Source organism: Mya arenaria, chromosome 15 (genome assembly GCF_026914265.1).
Source record: "Mya arenaria isolate MELC-2E11 chromosome 15, ASM2691426v1".
Lineage (NCBI taxonomy): Eukaryota > Metazoa > Mollusca > Bivalvia > Myida > Myidae > Mya > Mya arenaria.
Window position 1 is genome coordinate 6,797,155 of NC_069136.1, and position 13,568 is coordinate 6,810,722.

Here is a 13,568-nt window from a genome sequence, read left to right on the forward strand (position 1 = left end):
TGTAAATACTAAAAGAAACAAAAAATATGTATAATATAATGAAAACTACAGGGACAAGCCCATTAGTTGAACAGTAAAAAATAGGCCCTGTTAAGGGGTACACGTCAAGGACCCAAACAAAATCAACGAACAAGTGACACAAACATATTTACACCACTTCTTAAATAATAAGTTTCACTTTTTGTTTAATACTGAATTTTACATGGAATGACACGTGCCTAGAAAACTGATTATGTGATGTCTGCATTAAAATTAAGCACGGATAAAATAGCGTATTGATACATACATAGTTTAGTCACACATTGCATTCAAGAGAGTGTTTATGTGGATTTCTTCAATTAAATCAAATTCAAGCACACACATGCATAAATTGATCGAAATTAAAAAAAAACAAAAACATTTCGCAACGTTGCCTTATAAACATCTTTTGAAGCATTGTACTTTTAAAATATTTTGCAAAACATTTTTCTACTACTGTAGTACAAAATTGCTGTTTTAGAAATATCAAATACTAGCCGTAGCGTATTTATGAGGAAAACAACAGACATAAATATCGAGTTACTACAAAAGTTAAAACTGCCATAGTGTATCTATGCACGCTGCACGTGGTATAATTTCAAGACTGATCATAACATTAAACGTCTCCGGCAATTTTGAAATACATATACATGAAATGTTTGTACTAGAACTACCAGAGTGTATTAATGCATAATAGTATTCTTTATGTACTTAACAAAGTGTTAAAAGAAGGAATTCCTATCAACAAAACTCGCCTATAGTAGTTTTATAAACATTAAAAAGTAGCCAATACCGAAGATGAAAATTACCACAATCTACATATCACAGGATTACCATTGCGCTGTTTTGCATGTGCCTTTACCTACTGATGATTGTCTTCAATTAAATTACTACAATACACGTCTACGGTTATTCCTACATTTTTTTAAAATTCATCATATCCGTAGTGTATTAATGAGAGTTCTTTATTTTTCCGAAGTCAACCAGAGCGTAGTTATGCCGATATGTCATATTTATTTATAAGTGAATATTTTAATTACCGTTACAAAATAAAACCAATAAAATAAATTTTATTGTATTAATATGTCCATAAAAGGGTTTAAGTAAAAGGAAAAATGTATATTTTCACTAGAACATCACCTAATTAGGGATAATGTATATGTCACTAATTCGTGAAATGCAAACTTGATTAATAAGGGTGTTATATTATATAATTTTATGTACTATATAATGTTTGTAATTAATTTCTTTAATTGTGTTAGAAATTTGTACTGTTTCGAAATTGATAAACATTTTACCTTATTGCTAACGCATTTTAATCGAGAGATTTAAGTCTCTGCTTTTAGCAAAACATGTACAAGATTATAAAAATAAGCGGTATTCCCACGCTGTACGATAGCGGTAATCAGAAGCCGAAAATTTCAGTACGGTTTACACTGCTGTGGTAGTTCGCCGGTGTATGATAGAGGTAATGGAGACACCCAAATTTAGGGTCTGCATTAGGCGGCTATGGTAGCGGAAAGGATATCGGGTCACTTACTAGGACCGTAACGTATATATCACGTCGACAACCTGCTTACATGTTTAAATGTGTTATGTATTCATCAGAATATTCTTCGGAATCGTAAAATAGACGCCATTGTACGATATCAATTTGGTGAACCAATATGGAAAAATATGGGATCACCGAGTGACTAGCTCTGGACCAATGGCGTTGCATCATTTATGTTGGAAGTGTGATATCATATATTTCTAGTACTATATTGATATTTTTCGAACAAAAGACATGCATACACCCAAACTGTTTTATTTAGTGATACATTTTTGGCACGAAAGTTTGAAGATCTGTGTTTCTGTCCCAAAACTGTTTGCTTTTAATAAAACAGTGCGAGTTAGATCAAAGCCCGGCGAAGGGCAAGGACGCTTAGAATTAACTAGTAACTTTTACATTCATTCCAGGTCATTTGGGTGTTTGAGTAGTATTAAATTTGAGATAACTACTTTGTCACAACTTTCGTGAGTTCTCGTTGTCTAATTAATTTACCCTTTAGCTCTATGAGGGGGGACTGTTTCCAGAACACATATTGAGACACCACTTACAAACTGCAACTGAACTTATTGTGTTCGCAGTGTCGCTGTTCACGTTTGTCGTATTTTAAAGTAGATCTCTGTTAAAATCGATATATAGCGACTTTACATGTGTATTGTGTTTCCAAAGTAGATTTCTAACAGCACGGCATTCAGAACTCATCGGCCACTTTCCATCGAAAACAACCTTGTATGTATATGGACGGTTTACATTGTCTGAAATGGTTATATTTAACTACGCAGCAAGTAGAACGCGTAGTATTTCAATTTAGCAGTTAAACTGCATGACTTTACTCTTGGAAATCTGAATTACTTATTCAATAATAAACTTTCCTGGCAATCAATTTCAAATTTGATTATTAAATACATGATTAAAACTATCATTCACAATTTAACCAACTACTTCTGCTGATGTACCGCCATACAACCTCAGTTGTTTTCAAGTGAAAATGACCCAGGAGTTCCAAATACCAGCACAGCAGTTTGTTCATCGGTTACAATAAGCTATGTCTACACGTTTATTTCAGGTTTCGCTAGAAACCTTCGTCACGGGCTTGTCAGCAATAAAAATGATTAAGCGAGGTTTTGATGCAACCATCGACAGGATTGGGGAGGAGCCTTACCCTGGGGAGGAGGAGTGGATAACCTATACCCGGGATGGCATCTTATTTTTAAACTTTCTCCTTTTCAACATAAGAAGTGAGTGATTGTATTGTATAAATATGTTTACTCATATAATATGATAACTCATTGAATGCTTTCCGATGGTCAAATCCAACATCAGCTTTCACAGACCCTCGACATAAATTCAACAATGAAAATTTCGAAATGCCGTTACGTTCGCATACGATTTGTGCGAGAGTGGCTTGGTTGTATAGCTGAACGCCTCTCAACAAAATGGGTTCGATCCCCACCAGGGGTTACTTTCTTATGACCGCTCAACAGAAAATGAGTACTAGTTTATACCCTGGAGACATACTTGGTTCATATCAGGTTTCAGCTGTCTTCTCAACTATGCTGAAACTCATTAGTAATAACGTTCTTACTTACGAATACCAATACAACATTTTGCCAAAGTTAACATTTTTTAAACAAGCAGCTTATACTTAGAGTTATAGTCGATACAGAGTTTATTCTGGGGACGAAACATTCATAAAATAGATGTATTTTGAAATAGTCCATTTAACCTGATTTACCACAAATTTATGTAGAGCATTAATTTATTAAAATGCTTATACTGTTTGTTTTGTTCCAGTCGTCTTCATCGTTTCCCTTACATTAACACTGGTGACCGGGCTTGTGACAATTATTCACATGCTGGCTTCATACAGGTATGTACTTGTGACAATTCTGCTTATAATTGCACCATGCAGGTATGTTTGATGACAATTCTATGCATGCTGATAGCTCATATAGGTATGTGTTTGCTACAATTTTTAACATGCTGTTTATTAACGTGTGAACTTGAAATACATAACAAATATCATGAACAGTGTGTTGAAATGCATTCCTGTTTTACACTCCTTCCATTTTGATTGAAGAACGCCAAGTTGAAGTTTAACTCTACTTTCTATATACCTGCACAATATTGCATACGGCTAGCCAACGTATTAATTATTATATGTACATTTTTTCGAATAATTCCTCCCCCCCCCCAAGTCATATTAATTTCCTTTTCCCTTCATGTCTTACTATTTCATTCCCTTCATGTCTTTTTAATAATTTCACTTCGTATATTTCTAATTCCTTCTTTCCTCATGTTTTTCTAATTCGTTCTCCCCTTATGTATTTCTAGTTTGTCCTTCCTATATGTCTTTCTAACTCGTTCTACGTTCATGTCTTTCTAATTCGTTCTCCCTTCATGTATTTCTAATTCGTTCTTCCCTCATGTATTTCTAATTCGTTCTTCCCGCATGTCTTTCTAATTTATTCCTCCCTCATGTATTTCTAATTCGTTCTTCCCGCATGTCTTTCTAATTCGTTCTTTCCTCATTTCTTTCTAATTTGTTCTCCCTCCATGTCTTACTAATTCATTCCCCAATGTATTTCTTATCATTCCCCCTCAACGTTGTTTTATTTCCTTCTCCCTATATGTCATTCTTATTCATTCTACCTCCATGTCTTTCTAATACTCTCTTCTCAATGTCTTTCTAAATCCCTCTACCTTCATGTCTTTCTAATTCCTTCTCCCTCAATGTCTTTCTAAATCCCTCTCCCTCCATGTCTTTCTAATTCCTTCTCCCTCTATGTCTTTCTTAATCCCTCTCCTTCCATGTCTGTAAAATTCTTTATCCCTCCATGTCCTTCTAATTTCTTTTTCCACTGTGTTTTTCTATGTTTTCCTTTATGTCTGTTTAATCTCTTCTCCTTTCATGCCTTTTTAATTCCTTCTACATCCATGTCTTTCGAGTGTCTTTTCTTAATGCCCTTTTTAGTCATTATTTCTCCATGTTATTCTAATTCCTTCTTCCTCCAAGTGTTTTGAATTCTTTCCCCCCATGTCTTTCTACTTCATTCCTAAAGTTTTTCTAATTCATCCTCCCTCTTTGTCTTCCTTATTCACTCTCCCTCCATGTCTTTTGTATTCCTTCTCAAACTACTTCTTTCCCATGACCGACATTTTCTATCTTAATGCGTTCTTGCTCTGTTCACTCACCTTATGATATTACATAACATTGGCGATGACATTATACAAAGATTGTACATAACTTATTCAAGTCTTTGTTTATACCAACTGTCACATATTCTTAAGAAGCTGGAATGAGTGACAAAACTTTGTTTTGGATTGTTTTGGTAAGAATATCTAAGATTGATTTTTTTAGCCGAAACAGTTTTGATAGTTATACAAATGATATAACTGTTTGGATGAAATGGCCAATTTGATCTAATATAACTTACGTATTGTTATATATATCCAAGTTTTATACACTTGGCAGCAGTTCGTTTGAGTCTTATGGAACTAGATAAGCCAATTGACCATGAATTTAACAAAAATCATTTTAAAGGGACGCGGATAAAGGCTTGAGGAACGCTAAACGAGAGACGCACGGCGTCACAAAAGCAAACAAAGCACAACAAATATCTTCAGGACAAGCTATCTATTCCGTTAATTAAAGTAATTAATCATATACATTACTGATTTAATCCAGTGTCTACACCACCTGATGGTAAACATCAATTGAAATAAGTAGTATTTGCTGCATGACACTAACCATGACATCGTATATATTTATTCATGTAAGTGTCAGTGTCAGTAAGTATTTGCTGTGTTTTCTTATACTGACACGACATGTTTCAGGGAGAATTTGCTTGACCTATACCGCGGAGACAACACCCACATTCCACACAGGTCCACAATGAGTAACGCCTCGCTCCTCGTACGTAACCCTGTAGTGTAACAAATCGGTTAATAATGATTTGTGGCGCATTGTAGAAACATTAATATTTAACAGTTTATACATTCTCCTCCTTAAAGATAACTCGCACGCAAGGCGTTATGACGTCATTGTTTATTTCAATATTGCACTCCGATTGGATTAGCACGAGGTTATTAAACACAATAATATACGAACTTAAATCTTTTCGCATTTGACAGCATCACGTTATTTATTGAACATATCCACTCACATATCAACCATCGTTCACGATGTTATGTGGATGAAATGGCTGACGTTTTTGTGTATTTTCTAAACAAAAACCAATTCTGTTGAAGACATTTTAAAATGCATTCCTATATACTTGTCATGTATTTTATTGAATGTGTGTGTATTTTGTGTCTGTGTAATGTGACGATAAGCTATAGATGCTTGAGTCAAAAATAAAGTTCTGTTCTGTTTCCTTTACCTCATTAAATGTGTTATTGTGGTGTTACTTTCTATAAAATACGATTGTCTCTCGCTGCAGATTGGTAGTATGCGCTATGCTGGTTACCAAGTGGCATATATTGCTTGGGGTAAGGAACTCAAACATGTGAGGTTATTTCTTGATTGTTAGATTTGATGTACTAGTTCGTTTTGTTAGGTCTGGACAACTGGTATGTGTCCTTATGCGTGGTTTAACCAGTAGTTTTTGCAGAAAATATTATAACAAAGTAAATACGAATTGAGAATTAACCATATTTCGTTTTACTAAGACTCACTTCTTATGCTTGATGTATATATAACAATCTTACTCTGACAAAAACAATAATCCTATATTTCTTTTGCAGGTTACGTCCTCCACTTTGCCATTCTGTTCATCGTGTGCTTTGCGTTGTGTATCGTTATCACGTTGCTTATGTTCGGAGTCTACAGCTGGATTATTTGGATCCTAAAGGCCATTTGGTATGCGCCTTGCTCACTTCTTACGAACAAAGGGAGTCAAACATAATTTACAGAACGATATAAAATAGCAATTCTTATACATAAACACAATTAGTTTGAGGAAACAAAGTATGAACATACATATTGTAATTATTAACATCTGTTACTGTTCGTTTCCGAATTATATAAATATTTACGCACAGTTATTGATTGTGCAGACAAAAAACTGCATGATACTTCAAAGGCAAAAGTAAAAGGTCATAAAACATAATATGTCAAAAAGAATAAGATGCAAAAACATACAGATATACATTGATGACGTCATGACTTTGCCTTTTTCCCGTACTTTTACATTGATGAAAAAATAACATTTAAATGCTTAAAACTGATGCGTATATAGTTTGATTATCACATAAATTGGCAATAATATGACAATTTCTTAATATAAGGACAGATATTATGAAAAACTCTGTATATGTATATAAGATCCGCATCGCGTATAAATTATTCTAAGATAATTCTTACTTTTGTTAAACCAGGCCGGCCTTTTTAATGTGGATACTGCTAATGATGCTACAGAAACTGTCGGCTTCCCTGGCGTTCCTACAAGGGCGTGGCCTATACCTAGCAATCGAAAACAGGTGATAAGTTTTTATACGAGTATTTATATACAGGTCAGATAATTATTCTAAGCCTTGATGCTGGATTCTGTGCTGACAGAATAATGTAACAATTGACATTAAAGGAGTTGGTATGCGGGGGGGGGTGTAAGAATAAGACATAGAACTGGAACTGTCTATTGACACGCTTTGCACACGCTTTGCATATTCTATATTACATTGACTAATCATTTTCACAATAAAGTTACAATCTAAATCTATTAAAATGTACCCCCAATGACTGCCATACACAAAAGGTAGGTTCACAGCCTAATAATCAAGCTTATTTTATCTAGAAGACACCAAATGTCTTTTATTGCAGACGGGTGCTTTTCATTTTTTCCTTCTTTATGTTCTTCTACAACATCTTTATTGGGTTCGTTTCCTGCCTTCTCCGCATCATCAAATCTATCGTGATAGGCGCGCTCATGTTGCCTCGCCTCGATAACAGTGCTCTGCCAAGACGCTTCCAGATGATGGATCCCGGTAAGTAAGTGAAACGCATTGAAGAATATGACTCTTATTTTTATTAAAAGAAAGTTGAAGAAATTAAACCATTTCATTGTTTTCATCTAAACTCGCATTGGTGGTTTGTTAATCTGTTTGTTGTGTTCCAATTTTACTCATGTCTCATCGTTCAACAGCGAACATGTACGATTCAATGAATACGTCTTTAACAAGAACCACACACAAGAACCACACAAGAACCGCCTTATGTAGTTTGAAGATCCCCGCTACAGCCTGCGCAAGGTGACGACAACAGTGTTAAATGAACTATAGCCACAGGCATATTAACATCACATATACAAGTAAAACACCCAAAACCACCTTACACTTCATATACATATACAAACAATACTAACAGTCCATACCCTCATCAAAATAGCTTTACAGTTAAATGATGGGATTACCGCTAGTGAAACAAGAGTTCACTGGAACTCGAGTCTTTAGGGGTCATAAACTAGTAAGCATAGCCATTACCTCCCGCTTGTCCCATTATTTATCAATAATCATTAATTAAAACATTTTAGCCTGTTCAGTGCACTCACCAACTTGAAAACGATGAAGAATTACGCTAAAAAGTTACACATAAATGTATAAATCAATTTCAAGTACTCGACAAGGCGAAACTACTGTTTGCATACTGTGATTACGTTATGTGCTTCCGATGGATCATCTCTTAAGCGTATTTTTGTAGGTTTCGTTGCCTATTGCGGGTTTGTGACCCTGGAGGCGTCCCACACGCACCCTGTCTTGGTCATGTTCTTGAGACTGCTAATGTCAGAGAAGGAGAAACGAGATAAGAAAGCCCTGGAAGAAGATCCGGAGAAAAACGGTATATGAATGCTTTGTTGTTTTAGCTCCCCTGTTTTTCATATGTGGAGATGGCCGTCAGATATGGTAAAAATATGTGTTGAAATAAATACTTATAATTACTTATTATTAATATAACTATATAAACAATGTTATCACCTCTAAGTAATACTACCTTTTTCTCACGTAGCACATATGTTGACAGAAGCAGTACGCACTTATATAGCAAGACCATTAACTCCAACTTGTAAAGTTTAACGAATAGAAACACAGAAGATGAAAATTGTTCTCTATTTACAATGCTCTTGTTCTTTCGTATGTCCTCGTGGTATTAACTTGTTTGTTTACACCAGTTTATTTGGGCCACTTGAAAATTTGTGAGTGCCCTAAAGTAATTACCTCGTCCGTTCTTCCGTCTGTATGATTGTTTGTCCGTCCGTCCACATTCTTATGTTGTTGTTTTTTCACTTAATATACCACCTTCAAATTTAAACGCTTACTCACCGTAACTAAGTGCCTTTCCCTGACCAGTTATTTAACTCTAACCTTAACATTGTAAGAGTTATGGACCTTTGTAACTTATTTGTAGAAAGTGTGGTTATTATCAGATTTTGACGTAAACTGGTGTTAAAATGGGGTGATATAGATTTAATCTATTAAGAGTTAGCGAAGTTGTTCATATAAATATGGACAGAAACGTGCGATAAGATATTTATTGCTATTTGAGTCCTTGTTATCAAAGTATTGCATTATATGCACATTATGAAGGTCTGATTTCAGAGAAAGTGGTTGAGAAAACAAGAGCCTTCATCCGAGCAAGAATACGTTGGCAGACAGCGTACTCCATCCTGAACAACCCAGCATTGAGAGCGTACCGCAAATCTCAAATGGATTATGTGAAACAAATGCAGGAACGCCTGTCTAAGCTGTATTTCATAGACAAGAAACAAGCCGGTGAGTTGGTGAAGAAGATCGACGCAGCTGGAATGGACGCAAATGATGTTGAAGACATGATTAACAGCGGTGTTGATATAAATGAAGCGGCCAAGAGAAACTGGAGTAAAGTGTTGGTTATGGGTGGGTTCATGCAGAGAATGCAAAATTATGAGGCCTCAACGGAATTGTAATAACACTGTTTGCTGACTATTAAATCCAGGTTACTTACATGCACACTATACATGTGCTAAATACTGTGTTCGAGAGGTTAAAGCATATAATTTGCAATCCAGATTTCATATATGATTATTTTTCATTTCGTTATGATTTTGTATTCTTTATTCTTTTGTTTCTAACTTACTTTCTTTTACATATGTTTTACATTGTTTTTGTGTCGCCTGAAAATGCTACATATTGTTATTACTTGTGGCGTCGATGACAATGTCGGCGTTGTCATCAGCTGTTTTCCTATGAGATAATTACTTTAAGAGTTCGTTTTTTTTTCTATTTGGAAGGGTAGTGCTATTACGTAATGAAGTTAAGTTCGACGCCGTTTTTATTTACACTGCTACGTTTTATTTTTTCAAAATTATTTATTTTTTACGATAGAGCAATAATTATTGAATAACATGTAGAGAACATGTTTTTATTTCAGCGGAAATGTTTTGTAATATTCATAAAAGTATATTTTCGAACAGAAAAGGAAAATAAGGAAAATAGCTCTGTAAATTGGGTAGATAGGCCATTTTTGCATGCCATTTTGGACCAAATATTCCTGTTAATTTGGTGTATACATCTTCAAATATTTTTGAATTTAAAAAAAGACCGATTAAGTATTATTCATTAAGGGTAAAATTGTTATATAGTCATATTTGCATAGATACCCATTGTGTATGGTAACAGATACTGGTTAAAAGTACTATGATGTATTATGATCTCATTATTGCATATAAAACTATATACAAGAATTGGCTGAAAGACTGTGTACACTGCAAGTTTCATTGGGCATTTAAGAAAAATTGGTATTACGCACCTAGTGTTGTCGTGATGTATGTTTTTTTTACCAAAGTGCTGTTTGTTGTGAAAGAGTTGTTCCTGTTTTGAAACAGACCTTGATATACAATTTTATACAACTGTGGTTAAGTGATTAAGATTCCAATATTACTCCCCCCCCCCTCTCTCTCTCTCTCTCTCTCTCTCTCTCGTTTATAACTATTTTAAACCTTACTTTTAGTATGAATACTATTAAGACATTGTTATAACGTAGCAGACGGTAAATTACGCTGATGAGGATGTGTGTGCATAGACCGAGAACGGTAACGTGTAGATGTAAACAGGGTTGACTGAAATCAGGCATTGTGTCAGTTGTGTAACTCACGAGAGTTAGAAGATGAGTATAACTCCGAGTTGATAGCGACACTTCGGAAGAGATTTATTAAAAGACACTATTTGGTAAATTCAAGTGCATATAAACTGTTACAAATGCTAAACATGTAAACTGATTTTAAATGGTTTATCTTGGTTATATATAGAAAAGGCGTTTGTCATTAGAAATACAGTGTAAAACATTCAATAAAAATATTGTTTGTTTATAATCTACTAAATATGTACTAAATATTTACTGTATAGCATAATATTTCCCAAGATGTGCAATTTAATATATGATTTCCGGTGATTGATAGAGATTTATCAGTGGAATAAAAAATATATTTCTATGTTCCAAACAGTGTAAAACAATTTGATATTTTTCACTTGTTTGAAAATCTAAGCACGCTGTCATTGCCAAATCAAATGTTGGCACGATTAGGGCTGGGGCACAATTTTAACGTCATCATTTCCGAAAGGACATACCACTCCCATACGTTTGAGATATTTTTATGAAAAACCAAAATTCACTTTTAAGGGAAATTGATTTGTTTTAGTGTAAGATTGCAATATATTTTATCTCGCGAACACCAACAATGAACATTTCACTAGTAGCGTAGCTACAATATAGCATTTGGTGCTCACTCCGGTTATGTATATATTATATTCGATTGAAACTCAGCATATACCCGCTATACCATGACATTAATTGCTTGTAAAAGATATAATAGTCATTCGTAATGATTGTACATAGAAATCCATGTAAACTTTTTTTTGCATTTTATACAATTTAACATGTCTAATTACAGAAATGTATTATACAATTAAACATTTCTAAATTTGCTGACTTGAACAACTGACAATGTAGAATATCTTTCCCTCAGTATTTTAATTTAAGATAAATCTTAAATACAATTTTAATAACTGTATAGTAGACAGGTTATTTAGATGTGTTATCTGTGCAATTCAATTCAATCATTGACAACAAAACAAATATTCACAAGACATATAAACAAATCACGTCACTAGTTCATATAAAATATTCTTTGGTAACAATGGTAACCTTTTATTCAGTGATTTAGAATTCATTTGACATGTTAAATGCCTTTTATATTAATTATTTTATATAATTGTATGTTAATATTTTAGATATGTTTAGATTTGTACTGAATGAATTTATTCTACAAATAAACATCCTTACTTTTTAAAAATAAATACTTTGTCTTCCATTAAAATAGAATCGAACCTGAACGTTAATTATTGTTTTTTATAAAATTTCCGAGTATTTTTTTATCAATTTACCTATTATATTGAATAATAAGTGTACGGTACTGAAACAAATCGTATAACCTATTGCGGCTATATAACACAATGGCCCGATTGTTCAAAACTTTGCACAAAATTGTCAATGGCATCGTTATTAACTTCAAGTGTGAACTATTTTATGGTGTGTGTCTGCACATAGATTTGCATAAACAAGTACAGCTGAAACATTGTCCCAAATCTGGTGAGAAATAGTGCAGATCACAAGTGTATCCATTTCACTAAAAGTGCAGTAACGGTTTTAAAGGTAACAACGATGGCCTTAACACCGTTGTAACCTGCAGCAACGTTCTGAGCAATTGGCCCATTTTGTTCCTCATTCATTACCGGGTTTAAACTACTTATTATCAAAGCAATAAGGTAGGAACAGATTTCTGTCGCATGACCGTCCTTTTTTTGCTCCAAGCTTACTATAACTGTTGCTGTATAGCTTTGTTCTAGAAAAACCCTGACAACTTCTTAACGGTTTAGAAAACTTGTGGAAAGCTTATTATACATTAAGATACTGCTAAATATTAACATTGGTTAAACTAGTTTCAATTTCTTTAACGAAATAGATTAACGAGTTCATTGATATATTTTATATCTTATACACAAAGTGGTTTTAGACATTACAATACCGCGTTTCCCCGATCACCAATTTTCCAGTTACCGAAGGAATTATAGCAATTTCCCACCAGATTGTTAGGTTGGAGTTTTCATTTGGTAGTGGAACCATGTGCTTTTATATGTATTCTCAAAAATACAGTCGTATAAGTGGTCAATTAATGATTACATTGACAGCAGGCGCCATATTCTTCAATGTGGGCATACCGAAGTAAAACGCTCTCGACTCGGTACGTAATTCCAACCTTAAAAGCACATGCCAATAGGTGACAGTAACGGTCAGGGGTGGGGTTAGCTTATTTACCCCAGTAATACCCAATCGGCGAGAACCGACAGTAAAAGTCAGGGATGGTTTATATTATTATATCCAAGACCTTTCTCATCCTTTTCCCACTATTTTCTATGCTGTTTGACCATAATCATCTGATCGGATAATTGTGAATTATTATCGCATTTAAAAAATGTTATATTCATCGAAAGCATCTGTGCGTCCAAGCTATTTAGAGCGTCATGTATTTGACCATTGATCTTGCTTTATTACTTGAAAGTTTAATGTTAACTGCCGCCAATGGACATGCCAGTCTACGGAATGTCTTAATGGTATAAATAAGAAATGACAATCCACTCCCTTTTAACACTTTCCTCTGTATGATGCAAAACAAAACATGTAGCTTGGAATTATGCATTTTTTTCTTTCAATATTTTCTTTTGTTTTAAGAGTCAAATGTACCATTTGTTATGTTTATCATCCTCAAAAAATGTAGCTTTTTACATAAAACTGAAGCAGTTAAAGGCGCACATTTTAGGTTGATGCAAAAAAGGATAGTTTCATTTTATTGCATTATTATGTTAACTCATTTGACTTAAACGATCAAAGCAAAAAAGGCTATGACTTGTGTACAGATGAAATATAAACGAAATTTTGGGCAATTTACTAGACAAGCTAAGGAATTTGTGG

General features: G+C 34.1%; 1 protein-coding gene across 1 annotated transcript in view; it reads left to right on the plus strand.

Annotated features, from left to right (window-relative positions):
- Nucleotides 1-9,507, plus strand: part of LOC128220128 (stimulated by retinoic acid gene 6 protein-like) — a 46,953-nt gene extending 37,446 nt beyond the window's left edge. The window contains exons 11-19 of the mRNA XM_052928393.1: nt 2,634-2,805; nt 3,362-3,437; nt 5,405-5,483; nt 6,010-6,058; nt 6,314-6,428; nt 6,947-7,048; nt 7,389-7,552; nt 8,265-8,402; nt 9,161-9,507. Coding sequence (XP_052784353.1) covers nt 2,634-2,805; nt 3,362-3,437; nt 5,405-5,483; nt 6,010-6,058; nt 6,314-6,428; nt 6,947-7,048; nt 7,389-7,552; nt 8,265-8,402; nt 9,161-9,507 — 1,242 coding nt within the window. The remainder of the gene's footprint in view (nt 1-2,633; nt 2,806-3,361; nt 3,438-5,404; nt 5,484-6,009; nt 6,059-6,313; nt 6,429-6,946; nt 7,049-7,388; nt 7,553-8,264; nt 8,403-9,160) is intronic.
- Nucleotides 9,508-13,568: the final 4,061 nt, after the last annotated feature.